The sequence below is a fragment of the Antedon mediterranea genome, chromosome 9, assembly GCF_964355755.1.
Source record: "Antedon mediterranea chromosome 9, ecAntMedi1.1, whole genome shotgun sequence".
Taxonomy (NCBI): Eukaryota; Metazoa; Echinodermata; class Crinoidea; order Comatulida; family Antedonidae; genus Antedon; species Antedon mediterranea.
In genome coordinates, this window is record NC_092678.1 from 12,598,754 (window position 1) to 12,620,936 (window position 22,183).

Below are 22,183 nucleotides of genomic sequence, written 5' to 3' on the forward strand. Positions count from 1 at the left end.
TATTATATGGTTTTGGTGGCAGAACACGTAAGAAAAACCGTTACAGTCTATTGGTTACTATAATACTATAATTACGCCTACAATTAATACAAACTTTTATCTGTTTTACTTTAGGCAAAACTTTTCCGCTTTGTTCTTAATGGCCATGGTTGGTGATGATAAAACAGAATATCTATTTCCGTGAGTAATACTCAGTATATACCTTATTAATTTACAATTCTTGTGTATTACGTATGCAAGAATGAACGCTAGAATTGGCAGCACTGACTGACTTAAGCGACAAGATGTAGTTGGAAAGTAAATTATCTAAGTCCACAGTAGCAATGATCGTTATACAATTTAAGTTATTATTAAGTAATTCTATGGTTACGCTTAATTCTAATATGTTGTGTGATTAAATATTTTAGTATTATGGATATGCTTCTAAGCAAACATATTGCTAACAAAGTGAAGGCCAAAAATGTCAAGTTAGCTTTAAGCAAGTGGGTACAGTTATTTTGTGTTTTTAATAATTAATTATTAAAACCTAATTTGCAAACGTGTGTTTATCAAGTTATGACATATTACTTTAGTGACTGTGAATGTGAAATATACTTCAATATGTACTTATATACTTCTTATATATTTCATATACTTTTTATCTATTGCTATATTAATCAAATGTAATATAGCAATTACCTTCAATTACAGAAACGGCGAAACTGTTATCGAACATATGATATCTCACGTGGTGGCATTATGCATGTATAAATACACAATGGTATGTAAATTATTTTATAAATTAATAATTATATCTACATTATTCTACTAAATATTAATAAGTAATACGATGTGATTTGGTTTACGTAATGTAAAATTAGCTTTGTTTATGTTAGTTTAATAATAAAAGATTTTCTTTCTAAACAATAGAAGTCTCTTTTTTATTTGTAACAAATTTGACTCTTTTATAAGTTACCTTGATTAGTTAGGAATATCAAATAAAGTCCATCAATCATCAATTAATCAATCAATCAAATAAGATCAGATCTAAAATAACGTACTGTATATAAATATATTATGTGTGTTGTATACTACTTAGTTCACTTCAATTTTGCAGAAGTATGTATCAGGGCCTCTTTTGCAACTTGTAGATGCTATAACTACGAGAATAGATAGTGGTGCGGTAGACGCTGTTCATCATCATTGTCAATATTCTTTAGACGAGAACTGCCTTCTGCCAATTGATGTCACTGGAGAGAATATAGTAAGATATCTGCAAATGTTTTGGAAACATTTGAGTATATAACATATAACACTGAAGCATAATACTACTTGCAAACAATTATTTTAATACATTTTTAGAGCCCATGACAAGTAAATGTGTATATAATAAAAATGTTTAAGAAGGTCAGATAATCCCGCAAATATTTAATTATTAGCCAATCCGATAAATACTGAATTTCCACACAAATTCAATGGCATTTTTTTTTCAATTTAGAATTTGAGTTTGGTAGTTGATGAGGAAAAACAAGAGATTGTGAAAGTAAACAGTTGTGATACGCTATTTCAAGTAAAACAAAAACTGTTAAATGTTATGTTTAAGGAACAACCTTTTTCAAAAAGACCCAACGTTTCACACGTTCAGTTAGGTGAGTACACCAACAAACAAGCAATTTAATTGTATCTTGCTTCTTTATTCTGTAGATTTCAATTAAATACATAATAACCTTTTTTTTCTAAATCTAGAATGGAGAGTGAATGTAGATCAACGAATTATTTTACAAGATACCGATTTACAGACAGAAAGAAAACTAAAAACAATTGCAGATTTTGGAGTAATATTACTGTAGTATTTTTTGTTTTGTAATAAATTAACTGTTAGAAAAATGTATTAAGCCTATAATAATAGGCTCAATAGACATAGGTTGTGTATAGGCCGGACGTCAGTTGACACAAGCTTAACATGACGCATGCACCTTAACTAATTAATAAAAATACTTTTCTACACCAGCACGTTAGCAAACAAATAAATCAATCACTAGTCGGATCTTAAATTTGAAAAATTATTTTTTTTTCAGATTCAAAATAATGCAGTGGTAGCGTTTGTAGACGTTTGGAAGGAAGATATCAACGCGTCAGACCAGTATGATACAATTAAGCAACCAATAGTTGCTAGATATGGTAATAATGATAATATGTATTGGTATACATACTACATTCCAATTGAACCTAAACCAGAATCTACTAATATATTTCAACTTAAAAAAGAATCAGTTTCTTCTTATTTTATGTAATTATAATTGTTCAATAATAAATTAATAATATAAAAAAACAAACAATACTGTTTATAAAGTCACGGCCATTTATGTACTGAAGATTTCTTATTGGTAGTACTTTTTATTTCGGCAAACAGATTAACAAACAACATCAAAAAGCTTTATTCAGCCAATGAGTGGCAGAATAGACCAATTTATTTGTTGTTGTTTGTGCCATTGCTTTATTATTGTCTATGATCTAACTTTACTTTTTAAGAAACTAACATCTACCAAACATCAATCAATGAAGATGGCACTTTCCACATTGTGAGTGATTTTAGTTCAAATACTTTCAAACATTTACAGTCACCATTAATTGAATAAACAACAAACAATTGATATAAATACATTTTATTGCTTATTGGACATCTGGTAATGAACTGTGAACTAAATATTCATTAAAGTAGCTTTACGCTAGTCGATAATTTGACTACACATCAGTTACTGTTGGTCGTTTAGGCGTTCTAGTTAAGAAAATATATTTAGCATACATTGCTTGTCATAACTAGAGACTTGGCAAGTGTAGTTGGTCAGTTTTGATTTTGAAATTGACTTTTTTTAGTTGGAAGGAAATGTGTACACGGGTGCTTATGATGCAATGGACGGCGAGAAGCCAAATATTGATGAATCCATCTTTGAAAGGTTAACTGAAACTAAGGTAGGAATAAATAAAAACAACATTTGTTGATTTAAACTATTTTTAAACAGTTGGGTTTTAATAGGATGCAACTTGACATGCATATGAGACGTATCACTCTAATGTATCTTGTTGTTGGTCAAACTTGTATTGTCCGTCTATTGTGTCCTCGAAACTTTTTTTTATGGGAGTAAACCCGCTTTTATTGTTGTTCTGCATATATCGAACATCATTGGTTTGGTTTTCCTTAACATTTTACAGTAATAAGTATTATTATTATCTCTCAATTCCACAGCAAATTTACCAACAGCATGTTGACTCCATAATGAATAATGTATTCAGCTCATCATCGAACAACATCCACCTACCGCTATTTGTTAAATATCTTTTTGATTTTCTGGATAACATGGCGACTAAGCATGGTGTTAGTATCAATGAATTGAAGATATGGAAAAACAACAGGTATTGAAATTGCAATACATTGCATGTTAGAAAATGATATATTTAGGTTTTACTCAAAGCTCACAATGGTGTATCTACGATTTACATCGAAGAATTGGCTCCTAAGATGTCTGATTATTTAACATTAAAAGAAACAAGGTTAAGAAATTTAAATTATAAATATTCAAAATTCAAATTAAAAGTGTAGGCCTAATAATTTATGTTTATATATGAGCGTTTATTTCTTCTTTTATAATGAGCATTTTCCAAATTATTTGTCTTACAATTTCAATATCAGCACGTATTTCTTCCATTTTCATACAATATAATCAAAATAGCAAGAAAAATCAGAAGTGGACTAGATCAATAATCATATTTTTATCCTTTTTTAGTTTAGCTGAAATGTTTTGGTTAAGAATTCTGAGAAACCCTGCTTATGTCTGTGACATTCAACAAACGCCCCCTATTGATATTACTCTCGGTGTCATCTCTGCTGTTTTCCGAGAATCTTGGTCAATTGAGCTGTTTGGTTTTAAAAAGGTAAAACGCAAAAGTCAATGTAATTATTTTTATATTGTATGGCTGCGTATTTTAATGTGCGACGACATCTTACCGAGACCGTTTAATGAATATCAGTTTACTACTTTAGCTTCTGTTCAGAATCATATTTGTTCATATTATTGCTTTAGTTTTATATTTGCACGATTTTGTTGAAATTAAGAACTAACTGTAGACCTACAGTTTGTCCAAATCTGAAATATCATAAATACACTTTGTTTTGATTATTTGGATTCTAAACCGTCACATTCGCTTCACTGTTTATTCATGTAGACCACCCTACAGTTTCAAAATTATAATTAATATTTATATCTTTATACATATTATTATGCAAGCAGTTACAAGCTACCGTACTGAGTTTTAATAATTATTTTGTAATATTTCATCAGCCATTTAATTTAAAAGTCTATTTTTGGTGGAAGTCATGCCAAGTTTGTTCTTTAGTGCTTTTTTAACTTTCATTCTTTATTTCAAAGAGTTCGCCAAGTCATCGACAGATGTATGTAAAAGAGATTCCACGATACCGCCAACTTGTTACTAAGTTCTATAGTGACATCAAGCATACCCCAACTTGTGATCGCATGAACGTTATCGATGAAGTAAATTCTCTTATACAGGTATGTAAAAAGACTATCAATATTGCTATTTCTCAAAGAAACTAATAGGCATTGGTTGAGGCATATGTCAATAAACAAACATATAAACTAATAGGCATTGGTTGAGGCATATGCCAATAAGTACAAACATAGAAAGAAATAATGGTAAAATAATATACTAATACTAATGTTTTTTATTCTCAGCCATTTAGCACATTGTTTAAGAAGTCGAGTGTGTTAGTGAATCTTCATTCATTTACAGTTAAATATTTAAGAGAGGTAAATATAAATAAATTATATACAGATATTTTTATAGTGTACCAGCAGAAAAAGAGTTACTGATCTATACACGTCGGATTTACTATACTGTACTAAACAGTTGAACTAATAGTGAACAATTAGAGTACTACAATCAACACTTTTTCATGTATTAAAATTAAAAAAAGGCTTTCCATTTTATTATCCGATTTACACACCAAATAAAATTAATTATTACATGTGTCTTAGTAAAACAATGTGCATTTCAACATCATTCTGCCTCTAACATTTATCATTTGAGTAAACGTTGTTAATATTTTAATATTTTAATTAAATATCAGGTTAAAGACGCATTCCTTAAAGGTACAAATAGAAATGAAAGTACTGTTGAAGTTTTTACAACAAAAGTAAGTAAGTCGTCGTCGTCGAAGGAACAAGCAGCGTATGTCAACTCAGAAATCCAGCATTGTCGTCGACACAATCAGAAAAGAAGAGAGGACTTAGGTGTGATCATACTTTCTGATGACACAAACGCTGGCTGCTAATAGGAGTAAATAAGTTTTTGTTTATATTTGCAAATACGTACGTACGTACGTTTGTCTGAATAACTATGGTAACTTTAATTTAGTTCACTAAAGATTTATAGCTACTTAAATAGGCCTATTATAAGTACCAGTAGGCCTAGAGATAAAAACGTTCACTGACCATATAAGAAAATGTGTATAATAAGCTTTTGACCAATACTAATTAACATTAAATTACATTTCTTAAAATCTATAGTAAATATAAATGGTATTGTATAAATAAATATATTAGAATACGCAGAAATCCAGTTTCAATATGCATAATGTAATGTAATAAATTTATTTCTTTTAAATATTACCATATATTAATAATAATTATATAAGTGCTTCTAATGTTAATAAAATGAAAGTTAGTGTATGTGTGTCATCCACACCTATGCGCAATTCAACTTAGTTAGGCTGCAAGACACATGTTATTCTCTCGCATTTACATTTACCGATGCACAAAATATTAGTTATCTCTGTAAATATTCTAACAATAAGTATTTTAAATTTGAGTAATATTGATATTTTTTTGCGTAGCTATAAACATACTAGCATACTATTATTCATTTAATCACGTGACAACACATACATTGGATAATATAAGTAAAAATAATGATCTAAAATTCTTTTGATGTTGAATATGCCATTTTCATGTTACATAATAGGTAGCCTATTCACTTTGACTAAAATTTGGATAAAAACTTATTACCTGAAAAAAAAATTGTAGGCCTAATTTAAAGCAAAAAAAAAAAATCAAATTGGCTGCCAGCCAGGGGGTTTCGGTTAAATTTAACCGTTTAATTCGTCTCTTTATAAGTAGAATCATTTTGTTTGTTCGTAAGTGAATAACTTTATTAAAACTTTAAAATGGCCTATTCAAAGTCTGATTCCATGTTTTATGGAGTTAGGGTTAATAAACAAGATTTATTATCAATTTTCAAATCATAATATATTATAACCAAATATAAAATGAATGAAATGAATAAAAATATTACTGAAAAATACCTGCTACATATCACAAATAGAAAGTGAAAAATATATTAATAATAGTTATTTTCATTGAGATCCAGCCACTGATACCCACAGCATTGTAATTTTTTTCAGTAATTTGCCTTTGGATTTATATATATATTTTCTACTGTTTGTATCAATTTTGATCTGATTTTGCTGTAATTATGGAGGGTAATTTGGATAACTTTACCAAATTACGTCGCCTGTCCGAGAAACGTGTAAGATATTTATTTTATTCCTGTCCACCCAGGCAGCACTTGCCAGCTTTATACTATGACGTTATCCAAATTCCTTCACTTGCACTGATGAAGGGCTAGTGTTGCCCGAAAGCTCTGCTAACTTTTCTGGCTGTTTACTTTATCGTTTTGATTTAGCTTTTCGCTTTTTATTTTTGTATCTCCATTGAGATCCAGCCACTGATACCCACAGCATTGTCATTTTTTCAGTAATTTGCCTTTGGATTAATAATAGTTATTAGTAATAAATTATATTTTTGCGTATAACAAGGTGATGCATTTCCAAAAATATGTTTTAGTGCTCAAAATGCAAATATTACTAAAAATACAGTAATAAAATTGTAAATATTGTTATATTTTAAAATACAATAGGACAAATTCTTGTTTGCGTAATACTTTCGAAAGCTGAATAGAACTTCGAGTTGGTAGGTTTTAGCAGCAGTCTTTTTTCATTTTCAAAACGTTGTTATACTTTAGGCCACTATCATCATCTGTTAAGGAGATAGAAATTACAATTGTTATTATTACATAATACCACAACTTATTATATTATATGGAATTATAATTATATTATTATGTTTATGAAAATAAAAGAGACATTTTAATTAGTATTTTTATATATTTTCCTATCATCCTAAGGATGAACATATTGCACACAACGTCTCACACTGTACGAGTCATTACAACTCGAACATATTGCACACAACGTCTCACACTGTACGAATCATTACAACTCGAACATATTGCACACAACGTCTCACACTGTACGAATCATTACAACTCGATATGCTTTGACCAAAATTAAATATTACGCAGTACTTAAAATAATATAGTCTTTTTAGTGAATTTCCACATGGATATACTGGCAACGCATTCACAAGCATTTAAAATGAGCTAGCACTTGTGATTTGTCAAATTACTCTTGCGTTGTGCGTACGTCTTTGCATTGCGCACCAACCATTATATCATTCTTAACTTGTCGTAAGCTTCATAAAAACTTGAACGGACGGAAGTCTGCGTCGTTTTATTAATAAATGGAAACATTAAACAAAGAATTGACAGGACTTTGTCCGTAAAAAGAAAAACATGTAAATGTAGCTGTATACGGGACCTATTTTTAGTGATAAAATTAAGGTAACAATAATAACTCACATAGCCAGTTCCCCTCATTAGATCCAGCAGTCTTGAAATCTGGCAACGTTTTTGATGAGTCCCACTTGTCCTTACTGACAAACTGCCAAGTTACTCCATTATCTTTACTACGCATGTAACTGCGCATATCCTTGTGAATTCCATAGATATGCCCTTTGGATTGGTCCGAACCAATAACGTTGTGGAGGTACATTGGCAGTGCTATTGACGAACAATGTAAATTATGTGTATTTAGGTTCAAAGAGAATGATTTAAACGCAATTTATCAAATTAATTTCACTGTTCACCATCAGAACTAAGGTGAAGGCGAACCTACTTTGGATTTTCGCCGATTAAATAAAATGGATATGGTTTGAGGCGCTTCTGCTCTTGATTCGATATAGGATAGTGGTTTTTGGCAGCTGAAAGTTTTTAAGTGTGTAGAGGTCCATGGTTCAGTGCTACCATTGGGGTTAAAAAATATTAAATCATTAAACTCACCTTTCCATCTCCCGTTTGGTGGATCATCTTGTACATAACAGGACGGAACAAACTTCTGGGATAGACGTCCATATGAAGGATTACAAGCAAAAATGATGTAGTTAGCTGGATCGTTCAATTTCTTAGTTATTACAAAACCCCGATCATAATAATCTGTCAACATAAAAATGCAATGTGGGCAATGTATGAGTTATTCGTTGGCTCTTGAAATAAATTTAAATAATGATACACGTGCTATACATTGCAGTAATAACTGATTTGTATGGTATTTAAAAAAATCATGTGGAATATAAAGTTACTACACAAAGACAAGTTCACACATCACTGCATAAAACAAATGTATGGCATTGTATATTAAAGCTCTTTCTATTAGTGGTAAGTGAGTGTGGCATTGCTAATAATCGCACGTGCAGGCGTCAACACTAAATACCCAGACTTGGAACGTAGTGTTTTGGATGTTATCAATTATGGCCCCCGTAAAAAAAAGTTTTTTTTCTTCAAAATATTAACTGATTTGTTTATTAAAGAAAGTACCTGAAACTGGACAGTTACTAGAATCTCTGACACACACAGTATGCTTTCCGTCTTCGCATTTATGGGCACCAGCTACACAACAATCACACTGGTTAGATCCCAAGTCGTAATGGCAGACACATGTCTGAGTATTAGCCCACTTGCTGTACCTCATCACAGTTTCTTTAGCATAGTTTGATACACGTATCTCTGACGAATAATTATGTACTCTCTTTTATTTTGTGTTTAGAGTTCAATTTGGTTCCATTTTATTCGAATACACTATTAAGAACGTGGTGCTGGTTTGTAGGCTTAAAAACTGTTTTACTAAACATTGAATTGATTAAACTAAGAATACTCAAATAAATCAATGGATAAATTATTATTTTTTATATAACATCTTGATTTACTTTGAAACGACCAACTTTGGCGCTTTTCCAATTCGTTCAATACAGTAGCTATGTAATCTTTATACTACCTTGAGACATAGAATATTCACAAATGGCTGGTAAGATAGCGGTACACTCCATAACGTCCCAGTCTCCAAGATCAGTACTGATGTCGTCTCTTGTGTCGTAGATCTCTATATAAGCCGCAGTTCCACAGTCTTTATTCGAGCTTGTCCCGGGTCTGTTAGGTAGCCATTTTGTATATGACGCTGATGAACCGTCTGTCCACTTGAACTCATCACCCTAGTAGTATGAAACGTAATAATTTCTATATAAATTCACGTCATTCGATTAGCCATGATATATCTTCAACCATACTTCTTTTATTACATCGTTTTGTTCATGGTATCGTTTTTAAAAAATTATTATCCTTTAACAGTAATAAATATAAAAATATAATAATATAATATAATACTTACTCCAACGTCTTTCAAACCAATCCAATATCTGTAAGGAGATTGTATAGAAACAAGGCCCCGAAGAAATTGTTGTTCAAAAGCATCTTTGATCATGACTAATTGAGCAGTGTCTGCTTCACAAGCGGCCTTTGCTGCATCCCAAGTTTCTAGCGTGTCGTTGAACACTTGTAAGGTGTATAACCATGTCGACATACATCTTAGATTTTAAAGTTAATAGTATAATAATTCACTTCGCAAAATGATCGATATTTTCTCTAAATATGACATTATTACTATTTAACGCCATGGGCAAATTCCAAGATTATAGCGTCAAATATTATGTTTCACATGTGACGACTTTTAGTGCGATTTGGTTTAACATTGCTAAAAGATAAACATATGGCATGCCATAGGTATACGTGAGCTAGAATCAATGTGGTTGAGCTCTTAAAAAAATACATAACATAAACAGAAGACTTAGGGCTATGTTAAGACATTTGTGTCATGTATTCGTGATAATAGAAAAGATGTAGATACAGTACGACAAATGTGTACTGTATAATTACATTGATTGTAAACGAACAAACAGAAATCAAATGTAATGAAACTAGAAAATAAACTAAATTAAACGATGTATGCACACATCTAGTTCCAGAATTATTTAAGCATGTAATAAATTACCATTCCCTACAGTAACATAGTATCTACATAAACTTTCCAGAATAAGAGTATGTTTAGATTTAAGAAACCATGTATAATTAATATAAGAACAATTAGGAATATTCCAGAAATATACTATTAATAAAAAACTGTAATCCAATAGAGTAATAATAATAATGATCTGGAATGTTATGAACATATTGTATATAAATGGAAGTATGACATTTGTAATGAGGGAGAAGAAGAATTTTTGATTGAAGCATTTATTTTGAAGAAGGTTGGATATTAGATTGTAAAAGTTATTGTGAAGCTGTTGTTTAAAGTATTTACTGGATTGTTGAAAGTTGAAGTTCGTTGATTGAAATTAACTTTGAGTTATTTTACAACTTTAAGGATTTCGTTTGTATACTTTTATGTCACAAGGGAGTTCCTAAAGTATTTTCAACCGCTCGAAAACATACGTAAAATGAGTTCGTGACAAAGCATAGGAGAAATATTACCAATCTTTGGATGAGTTTATAGCCAATAACAAACATTTACGCTTATTCAATTACAACGATTTTGTTTTAGGTTCTGAAATGTAACGCTTACCACCACATCCAATATCTGGTCTGTCCGAATACTCAAATTGAAAAGGATTGGTAGAACCTAGAACTTTTGAGCTAACCGTTGAGTGCCACAACAAATCAGCCACCCCGACAAAACGTCGAGTGCCAGGAGCACTTTTACCATTTTTGTCGATTCCCAAGCGTACACGGAAAGTTGGCTTTGCGGCAATTTGAATGGTTCCAAGCTGTAAAATAAATAAAGCCTTACTAAATTTTCTATCGCCCTAGTTACTATTTTCTTCCTTTTGGAAAACTGAAAATGAAAAAAAACACCCACACCAATCGTGTTGAAATAAAGTAATTTATGTAGGCCGAAAGAACATCTGTCAAGCCAAGCTTGAATTTTTCCTTGCTGATATTAGACCAACGGTTATTTCTTACTTATTATTATCATTCTGAGGAGGATGCTCGAAATATGAATTATATACCGCAACTTTATTGCAAAATAACTTACATTAAATCGAACAGGAGTTGGACCAGGCATACTTGTGTTTACCACTGGCGGCTGCAACAGCTCTGTGTATTCCGATTCAATGCTAATATACTGGACGTTTTTCGACGTCATTATTGTAAAAGTTACGTCTACCGCTTTTCCTGTTGAGTTCCCATCATGCCATATTTTAATCAATAGTATCACATCTTCACTATAAACATAGACCAGAATACAATGTTAATTTGATATGATATGTTAATTATAGAACACGGAGAGTGATTTTAGGAATACAAACATGTAATCTAACCGTCAATTCCTTGTTTCCAAATCATTAGTTACGTTTAAAGTCATAACAATTTCATCAACAATAAACATTCAATTAAATAATGTACATCAAACAAAAGTAATGTTTAGAAATTATCGGTATTTACATTCGTTTTCTAAATACCAGCATTATTTATAACAGACGTTACCGTATCAGCTAAAGTATCATCGTATTGCTGGATGATTAGATGACTAGTAAATATTCTGACGATGATTGTGAATTTGATATTATTTAGAATCAGTAGGTTGTTTATATTTTCAACCTTGACTGCCAATCCAGTTTCTACATTTTTGGTTTAGTCTATACTTTTATTATATTAAAATAAACAGTTTTATCCAAGAAAGACGCATACCGTTTTACTCACCCTTTATAAAATGAATTAGTTTCGTATAAAATCTTAAATGACATCTTCGGTTCTTGGACTTTGTTAATCAATGTATGGACAGGTACTTCTCCAACCCAGATGTGAGTACCGTCACCAATCTGCATTCCTATTCCTAACCAGTGCTCAGAACCATTGACTACTTCGTCTGTATCGTCTAGAACAACTTCTACTTCAAACGCTAAGACGTTATTGGAAGCGTCTTGGTCGGTCACCTCGATAAATCCGTCAATCCGCGTCAACGACCAGTCTTTAAGAATGCCATAGACATCATCCGTGGCAATGTACTGCGTCTGAAGAGCATAATAACAGAACTCTGTCGAGTATGTACAGCATAAAGAGTCACTAACAAATGAAACCGACACTTTGTTAATACTCCACTGGTTGCTTGTCTTGTTTGTTGAAAAGTTGTATGGCAGCGTGACTTCAATTATGGGATCGGCGGTTCCTCTTGGAAACTCAACAACAAGGTTTATATGCACCGTTTGACCAACGTTAACAAAAACGTTACCATCTTCAGACTGGTCGGTAACGTTCATCAAGAAATGCGGTAGTTTGCTGAAACCGACATTGACAGGTTCTTCTGCGGAGACTAAGCCGGGGTCATTAATCTCAGCCTTAATGTTAACTCGTAGATTAACTCCAGGTTTCACATCAGCTATAACAAGATGTACAGATATAATAAATTGAAGCATGAATATGTAGTAAATAACAGTTTTTTTATGACTCCCCCACAAACTAAAAAAAAAAACCTGATGGAGAAAATATCATTTTCTTTTATTTATAATTATAAAGCTTTTTAAACATTCTCTAGTACTTTTTAGACAGGATGGTATCTTTTGATGCACCTAGGTTGTAGATAAGAACCTTAAAACATTGTTAATCATCATCATTAATAGTAGTCAGATGTTTTGAAGTAACTTGTACTGTATACTAACACTTGCGACAGAATTAGCAAGGGATGCTCGGGACAGTAAACGATTCAACCATTTTAATGATTTACTAATCAGTTTAATAGTTAATACAGTTAATCTTCATAATGAAACACAATTTAGTTACCATTAACAGTAGAATTTATGGTCCCTTCAAATTGAATGTCAGATAAAAAGTAAGAAATACTACTAAAAGACAAGATAATTTCTGATGTAACACCTACGGCTGGGGTGACAACAAAGTGGCTCTGAAAAAGAAAGTATAACTGAAGCATGATATCTCATAAATGTACCAAACCGCAATATACTTTAAACAAGAAAATTAAACAATAAAATAATCCCAGCAGATCGCAATATTTTTAAGGCAGAAATTACGCTGTTTAATATGGATAAAATTATTACTGTGACGTAAGTATAGTCATACAATGAAACGTGAATATAGGTTCCATTTCACATAATCCCGTGACGTCATGGCTAACATAGACGGCAACAATTGCAAGATAGCTTTCCTATTTCCTAAACATAATTCTCTTTCTCTAAAATTGACCTCATGAACAGAAGAATGCCAAGTAACACATAATTTTTAAGAAAGAAACCAAACTTACTGTTTTGGTTGAGTTTGTATTTCCATTTCCTGTCAGAGTCCATACAAAAGGATTAGAGGACATATCGAACTGAAAACGAGGTTTATACTAGATTAGATTGAGTTTGTATTTCCATTTCCTGTCAGAGTCAATACAAAAGGATTAGAGGACATATCGAACTAAAAATGAGGTTTATACTAGATTAGATTGAGTTTGTATTTCCGTTTCCTGTCAGAGTCCATACAAAAGGATTAGAGGACATGTCGAACTGAAAATGAGGTTTATACTAGATTAGATTGAGTTTGTATTTCCATTTCCTGTCAGAGTCCATACAAAAGGATTAGAGGACATATCGAACTGAAAATGAGGTTTATACTAGATTAGATTGAGTTTGTATTTCCATTTCCTGTCAGAGTCCATACAAAAGGATTAGAGGACATATCGAACTAAAAATGAGGTTTATACTAGATTAGATTGAGTTTGTATTTCCGTTTCTTGTCAGAGTCCATACAAAAGGATTAGAGGACATATCGAACTGAAAACGAGGTTTATACTAGATTAGATTTACTGTAAGTGATGTTGACGACTCTCAATAGCGCATCTTTTATACTAATTATGATAATCTTATTTTTTTTTTTTATTTTACCCAACGAAGACCTAAAATGCTGATAATGCATTTGCAGCTCATATACTGTGGAACAATTAAACATTTCTCTAATTCAACTCATGATACACATTCTATTGAAGTTGTCAAAACCCTTTTTTATTTTTTTCCCATCTTAAAAGTGCTCTGGGGCTATACAAATTCGACAACATCAAATTTAACGTGCCTATGCAAATATTGCCGTTATATTACACACGCATAAGCTTTAAACTTTGACCCAATGTATTTAAATTATTCATATTTTATTTTTATTATATTTTATTAATTTGAAATTAAAATGTTATGTTTCAAAGAAGAATCAAATTTATTTAGTTACCAGAGAAAAAGATTGATAGAGATGGCAGCAGAAATATTACTTACTTTACTATTATTGCCTCGTATTTCAAACGTATCACCTCCAAACCGCTAGAACTTACACATCATAATTCCGTAAAGCTAGTGGTATTCTAGTTAAATTTAGCCGTACGGTAAACAGTATACTAACGGGAATTACGTATGTGCATGTTAACTGAGAGTTGGTAGGGTACAAGTAAAGAAAACCAGGTTGATATTCTTAAAGATTAGTTAAATGAAACAGAGTAATATATTATAAGCATGTATTCATGTTAGTTCTACTGTTACAGTGCCTTAGATAAGCACTTTCACGATAATAACGATATATACCTCCATATTTTCAGCTGTAAGGGTGACTGTAAAGTCTGTTCCGGATGTCAATCCAGTAGTATTGATGAAGAAGTCCGTCTTCACTTTGTCTCCTGCTCCATAGTAGAATTTTGAATCGTTAACATTTATGCTCACATCCATGACGGTATCAATAACTTAAGTTAACAGTAAAAAAAATCAAATGGTTTACGATTAGCTAGAAAAATATATGATTTTATTGACGATACTTTATCGTGATTTTTGGAAAGCGAAGAATATTCCACTGTGTTTAAATCGGCAAATTACAACATACATGTAATGCTTTTGGCGGATTTTAAGATAAAGTTTAACAAATAATTACCTGGACAACCGTAAAGTTCCATTCTTAAACTTGGCCATCCACGTGCCTTATATGGATAAATTCGAATGTATCGAGCATTTACAGGAGAATTAAAAGAATTGATAACGACACTGTATTTATCAAAATTTCCCGGAAACCGCTACAAATAAGATGTACAGATATCAATTTTTGATGATCTATTTTGTTTTCTCTTTTGTGGGGGCAGTCCACTATTATTGCACATATGAAAAACAATATGATAAAAGTTAGATAGATATCTGTCTATCTGTCTGAGAAAATTTATATTACAGAGCTAAAACGATATAAAGATTGAAATTCAGTATTGAGATTCGGTATAATAATGATAAAATGATATATTGCACTATAGGCTAAGATTGTGGTTTGTGTAAATACTTTGATAAAATTGTATATTTTTACATTGATAAATAAAGACATTTCGAACATAATATTGCTTTAAAGGTTTACATAAATTATATGATAAAATAAACTAATATACATTGCAAAGCTAAACCCAATTTTAAGCTACAATTACCTTTTTAATAATATTACGATAATTTAATAATTCATGGCTTTTATCTTGCTTGAATAAAATTGATAATAGTCAGACACTTGACTGCCTGTAACTGCCATATATCTAGTCTTGAAAATAAAAAAAATGCTAAGAGTAAAATTACTTACTCCACCTTCTTCAGCAGTTATTTCCCAAAAAGTAGTTCCATTTGTGCTGTATTTGACCCTGTATTCCTCAACATATTTTTTATTGGTATTTCCTTGAGTGGCGACTTTAGTTACTTTGGTAATGTTACCAAGATCAACTTGAATCCAATGATTTTTGGGATTACCTGTTGCAGATGCCCAACACGATCTACCATGAAGTCTTCCCTTGTACGGTTGAAAGTAATTAAGAGAACTATCAGCCGTCATCTGATTATCAGAAATTGCACCACTCTCAATTCCCAGAGCTGTATTGCACGATTCTATGAGTAAAATTTTGCTTACCAATTCAATTCATTATCATTTAATATTATGTTTTAGCAATCAATCAATCAAAGAGAATATAGACTTGGGTTTTTATGGAATAAACACTGCCAAATTTATTATTTGAACATTATTGTAAATATATATGTAAATGTATATAGTTCTGTTGAGTTTTCTCTATCTCTCATACGTGGTGTACCGAAAACTTCATAATAATCCACATATTTGAACCTTATTATGTAATTACCTGCACATCTGTAAAGTTCTATTCTCAAACTTGGCCAATCAACCCAGGCTTTTAGATAAATACGAATATATTGAGCATTTACAGGAGAGGAAAACGAATTAATAACAACACTTTTTTCATCAACATTTCCGATAAACATCTAGAATTTAGGAAATAAACATATCATTATTATATTATTAAATTATGTAAGATTTTGCCGATTATTCATTAATTTTAATATTTATGAATATCGTCCCAATGATTGTTCCTTTGAGTTATTAGAGTGATGTTAGGCCAGAACCACCGGTAGATGGCGCTGTACATGACCAGAACTTTAACGGAACACACTGAATACTTTCATAGAAAAAAATCAGGTAATGACTTAAATGCCCTAGGTATGTATGTTGTAGCTATCATTTTGACATTGTATCACATGGAACGCCTTATAATGGTTTCAAGAAACGCAGAAAACGTACGAAACAGTATATATCTGTGCCAACAAGTGAATTTTATAATTTTATTTAAAATACATGTGACGTCACAAAGAACGTCATCTTCGGCATATATTCTGACGCAACGTCTTTGGAAGCATAGGGATGTTCGGAAATATCACCCAAACAAAGTTAAAAATAATCATGCTGATTGGTGGATTAAAATAAATTTCTTTCAACAAATTTTCGAGTGGGGATTATTATTCAAAGTGATTTTTTTATTGGGGAGGTTTTGGGCGTTATTCAAATAAATACCATCCTAATAATTAATACATTATTTAATTTAAACATCTTTTGAAACTAACTTCCGCGCCGTTTCTGCCCAAGAAGAAAGACGTTGTAGACGGCTTGCAACATGGGCAGACGTATCCTGGTCCTAACTGGACACAGATAGCCCACAGTTATCCCTGCCAGCTTACTCAATAAAACTCGGCTATCGGGATTCACTCGATTTTAAACAAAAGGTCTTATCATCAGATCTCCCTATCTAATGTTATAATACTATTCCCCATAATATACTCCGATGCTTTATTGCGTATATTCAATTTTATCTTTATTAATTTGCAGTACCATTTAATTTTTCAACTACTGTACCTTCACGCACGCGGTTCGATCCCAAAGTAAACAAAAAAACTAAAATGGTTATAGCTACTAATGTCCAAATTAATAGAAACCAGGATGTTGCAAGGTGAACCTGGAAATTACTTGGACCGCGTAAAATTGAATTTGAATTGAAAATCTACTGATGAAATCAGAAACTTGGTGTTAAACCCTTTATAATACCTTCCTAATAACTATGGAACAATATCGTAAAAGTGGAAAATAATGTTATCAAATCTACGTTTTGCGTTACATCTGAGATAGATAAGGTAGGTAACCAAGGCGGAGATTTGTCCCAAAGTTTTCCAATGTGCTCGTCTATGTCAGAATTAACCATAATTTATATATAGATACGAAGGATCAATAGTTTGAAAGTAATCAGTAATAGAATGTGGTGTTCGGTTGTGATAAATATCATAAACAAATTTAAGAAAATATAATTCATTTCATTTATAAATATCAAGAATTTTAAGTTTATAGAACAATGGCGGTATATGATCTCTGAAATGAGAAAAAGAAATACATCTGACAATCATTTTTTAAAGAAAATACGTTCCATATGTTAACATAGGAAATATAAATGGGTTATAAAGTGTAACTAAATTATCTCTAAAAAATGCTTTAATTTAGATAGAAATCCAGCCTTCTTTCTAGTTCTTTCACAAACATCATCAATGTGGAGTTTCCAAGATAAGTGTTTGTCAAAGTTAATTCTAACAAATTTAATAAATGAACTCCCTTTAATTAAAACATTGTTAATAGTTGAATAACATTGAATTCCAATAACTTAATTTTTAGAATGAAAAATCATATAATTAGTTGCAATTTTAAAGGAAGAAGGAAATATTGAAATGAGATATTTAATATATAGCATAGAGGCAAATATATAAATGGTGTTGAAATTGAAATTAATTTTACGGGTAGATTATCATAACCTGTAGCTTTTTTCTTGTCAAGAGAAGAAAGTAAATTAAAAACCTCAACTGGTGAAACAGTGAATTAATAGATGGTTGGACAAGAAAAGAAAAAATTATTAGGTCAATTAGTAAAGAAATGATTAAATTAACAACGCATTACCATCCATAACATTAACATCAACGTCCGGTTTAGAGACTTTGATTTTGTCTGGTAGTTTGGTTGGCGATATCAAGTAGGCCTACCGTAGGTTATTTACTATCTGTCATGTTTTTGTGGAATCGTTTTTGTTATTTGAAATTAAATCGTTATAAAAAATGTCTTTCAGCAGTTCTGAGTATTTTGGTTAAAGTATTTCTGTATCGATTATAATGCCAAAAAAAAGATTATTGTGTTGGCTACGTTTTGGGTAAATCCCAAAAATGGGTACGTCGGTAGAAAATTGTTTTAGAAAGTTGTTTTTTTTTTCAGACCAAAAATGTGTTGGCGGGAAAAAAATAAACAATTTACACAAATGATACAAAAAGACTTTTACACATATTTCATAGCACCCTAGGCTCACGGACGCTAGCTATAAATATTGTTTCGAAAATAGTTTTTAAAAGGTTTATTAAACATCGGCCTTGCATTTTTAGGCATCCGGGCCTAGAGGGCTGCTAGGCCTAACTACCATTTTGAAAGCCAAAAACAATCAAGATCGAAATAAACTATTTCCGCGTTTTATGCTACCTTACGCGAGTTAACATATTATATCAGATCATAGAGATATTATGTTCACTATAATATCTCTATGATCAGATGAAAAATATTGAGTTTTATCTATACGTAATTACACTGGCATTAAAGATATAACATTAAAATGTTGGCCGTTATGGGCCATATTTCGCCGATTTCTTATCGCGGGAAAAATCCCACCACCAGAGACATCGATCGATTGAGGCCTAGGCTAGAGGCATTATGTGCATGTCGGAACGGGTGGATTATCGGTATATAAACATTAACAAGTTTGAACAAAAGAGCTTACAACAATCTTAGGTAAATTTTCATTAAAGGTATAGGCCTACTTGCTTTGCGAAAAGTTCGAAATCGGATCGTAGTAGTAGTCATTGTACAGTAAAACCTCGTGCGATGACAATGACAATGACAATGACAATGATTCAATGACAATGATTCTTTATTTCTTTATCGACCCTTTTTCAGGGTATGAAAGAACATTCTTTCAATCTTATACAGAAACAAACTAAACACTTCCAGATATAAATATTTGGTCTTATACATAATTAATATATCGAAAAGCAACATCGCCTGAACAACCTCGTGCGATGTGCGATCTGTTGTTGTTTGCAGCAGATCAACATTAACTCTAGTAGTTCATGGGCTGGAGGGGTTACCATGCACCCCCTCCCCCTCCCACCAACAGGTAAACTTCTTCTGAAACAAAATGATGTTAACAAGAAAAATATAATAATAAAATAGTTCATTCTTATATTGCGTTCCACAAGCAAGCTTCTCTACGCTGATTATTATTATTATTATTATTAACATTGTTACCCCAGTAATTTTTCGTATGGAAACATACTCCCATAATACAGGTAGTAATCAGAGCAAAGTTGTGTCTTGATCTAACCGGGTTCCTATTTATACACCTGGGTGGAGAGGAAAACGTAAGTAAAGTATCTTGCCTAAGGATACAAGCAATGCGGCGAGAGTTAGATTCGAACCTCGGTCTCACGATCAGTAGTCCAACGTCCAACACCCTGCGCCACATACCCTCACGTATATAGATATATTAAAAATTGTTAGTTACCGTGTAAATAATACAATACTAAGAAGAAAGGAATAGTGTTGTGGGATCATGGACTAAAGATAAAAAAAAAATGAAGGTTTCAGGTGACAAGACTTATACTGATATCAAAGGGCGAGTTATACCATTTCAACGATTTTTGAAAATGTTTGGAAAACAAAACTACTAATTAATTGTTTATCCTGATACGATGTAAAAATGTACATACCCCACCACCTTCAGCGTCAATAAAGTTAGTGCCATCGATGCCATATTTGATGCTGTATTTCGAGACTGAACCTCGACTACCTCCTTGAGTCGCCACTTGGGTTGTATACGTTATGTTACCAAGATCTACTTGAATCCATTGACTGACATTGGCGGTAGCGGGTGACCAAGACTTATTGCCATGTAGCCTTCCATGATGGGCTGAAACATTATCGTAGGAACTTGATGCATTCATCTGGTTATCAGGGATGTCACCACTCTCAATTCCTAGATCCCTATCGCATGATTCTTTAAATAAAATAGTAACTTTATAAAGTCTTCATTCTCTTAGTCTCACAAAATATTTTTTCATGATTAACATTTTTAATGTAAACATTATTGAACTAATCAGATAATAGTGAAAATTTTCTATAAATAAATTTTAAAAAGATCAGTCTTGTAAAAGGTTTTTTTTTAAAAATAAAATTGCTATTCGTTCAGGTGAATTAAAACTAAAACCGCAAAAGTCGTATCGTCTTGGTAATAAATGCAATATTGAAACATAACTTTCTCCAATATTTTAAATTTAGGTCTATTAAGATGAGCATTGTTTGGCATTTTTCCTCTCCATATCAACAGTATGGAACATACTTGTGGGTACAAACACAAACAGGCGTTATGAATAGCTAAAATCACTCAAAGCCAAGAATGTAAATGTCATATAAATTTCTACTGAATGATACTTAGGCCTACTGCTATTTCTTAAACTTTTAATTTAAATTAAATCTTTAAGGGGTTATAATATGCCTATAATTTTACATTTAATTATAAAAATTCAGGTTAAATTTGATTCAGATCTAAAAAGTTTGACTTTTCAATGGCTTAAACTATTAAGAGACACACAACAACATTTAAAGATAAATGTGAAGATAAAGATAAACCATAAAATAGCAAAATATATTTAAATATTTTCTAATTCATTTTGTTCTACAGGAAAATCGTTATCGTCCTAATAACAAATGAAATTTTATTTTGTTTCAGCATTTATTAATCTAAAATATAACAGAAGGCCCTCATACCTTTACTCATATGCAGTATTATCCAAAGAAAAACACAGACAATTGTCCAACAAGCCATTATTAAGTTATCAAAACAATCCGCAGTTAATCGACATTGTCCAATCCGTCGAAAAAAACCCCCGAATGCTTTACGTCTATAACAATTTCGCTTTGACACACGTAATGATTTGTGTCGATATTTTAACTTATAACAGTTATAGTGTTATGTGTGAATAAGAAATGTCATATTCTTAATGAATTTTAATTATTATTCAAGGTTAAATGTGGCAATTGTATTATTAATAAATTAAATCAATAATAAATAAAATAGATAATTTATTCAGAGTCACACAATTTCAATAAAACGATACTTTTAATTCATAACACACCCTATAATCATATTTCATAGTTTTTAATTTAATGCCATATGGGAGTCAGAATAATACTTATATTGTACTATGTTGAATAATGAGTTGATGTTGTTTTGATATTAAATAATTATACTTTCATGAGAGCGGCATTAAACTTGCTCATAAAACCAAAACGTGCAAGGTAATACAGAATTTTGTATTATTCATTGTCACAGGTTAATTGGATGGCAACCCTTTTCTTCTAGTACAAATATTGACAATGTAAAATTAGCTAAAGCTTGGAAGTTCCTCTAGAGACGCAATGCAAGGAACGAGCTGACCAATGAATTCGAATAACCCACCGCTTGTGATTGGTCAAATCAGGTTGCATT

At 31.5% G+C, this 22,183-nt stretch overlaps 2 protein-coding genes across 2 annotated transcripts; one reads left to right on the forward strand and one right to left on the reverse strand.

The window, feature by feature from the left end:
* Positions 1-408: 408 nt before the first annotated feature.
* On the forward strand, positions 409-5,329 carry LOC140058178 (plexin-A4-like). Its single transcript, XM_072103738.1, has 13 exons — positions 409-482; positions 691-760; positions 1,097-1,243; positions 1,478-1,628; positions 1,726-1,814; positions 2,058-2,160; positions 2,512-2,561; positions 2,857-2,952; positions 3,227-3,393; positions 3,765-3,912; positions 4,407-4,547; positions 4,731-4,805; positions 5,126-5,329. The coding sequence occupies exons 1-13, from the start codon at positions 412-414 to the stop codon at positions 5,327-5,329; spliced, it is 1,512 nt and encodes a 503-aa protein (XP_071959839.1). The 5' UTR covers positions 409-411.
* A 9,355-nt stretch (positions 5,330-14,684) lies between these two features.
* Positions 14,685-21,520, reverse strand: LOC140058179 (lactadherin-like). The gene is made up of 7 exons (XM_072103739.1): positions 21,463-21,520; positions 20,406-20,692; positions 16,409-16,547; positions 15,862-16,160; positions 15,184-15,322; positions 14,844-14,998; positions 14,685-14,732 (listed from the first exon to the last, which is right to left on the reverse strand). Exons 1-7 carry the CDS (start codon positions 21,518-21,520, stop codon positions 14,685-14,687), a joined length of 1,125 nt encoding a protein of 374 aa, XP_071959840.1.
* Between the last annotated feature and the right edge of the window lie 663 nt (positions 21,521-22,183).

Coding starts and splice junctions, on each gene's coding strand:
- LOC140058179 (XM_072103739.1), bottom strand. CDS start 21,520: ATGGCTTGTTGGACAATTGTCTGTGTTTTTCTTTGGATAATACTGCAT. Junction 20,693..21,462: donor AATACTGCATATGAGTAAAG/GTATGAGGGCCT, acceptor TTTTATTTAAAG/AATCATGCGATAGGGATCTA. Junction 15,323..15,861: donor TAACTGCTGAAGAAGGTGGA/GTAAGTAATTTT, acceptor TCTTATTTGTAG/CGGTTTCCGGGAAATTTTGA.
- LOC140058178 (XM_072103738.1), top strand. CDS start 412: ATGGATATGCTTCTAAGCAAACATATTGCTAACAAAGTGAAGGCCAAA. Junction 1,244..1,477: donor ATGTCACTGGAGAGAATATA/GTAAGATATCTG, acceptor TTTTCAATTTAG/AATTTGAGTTTGGTAGTTGA. Junction 3,913..4,406: donor AGCTGTTTGGTTTTAAAAAG/GTAAAACGCAAA, acceptor TTTATTTCAAAG/AGTTCGCCAAGTCATCGACA.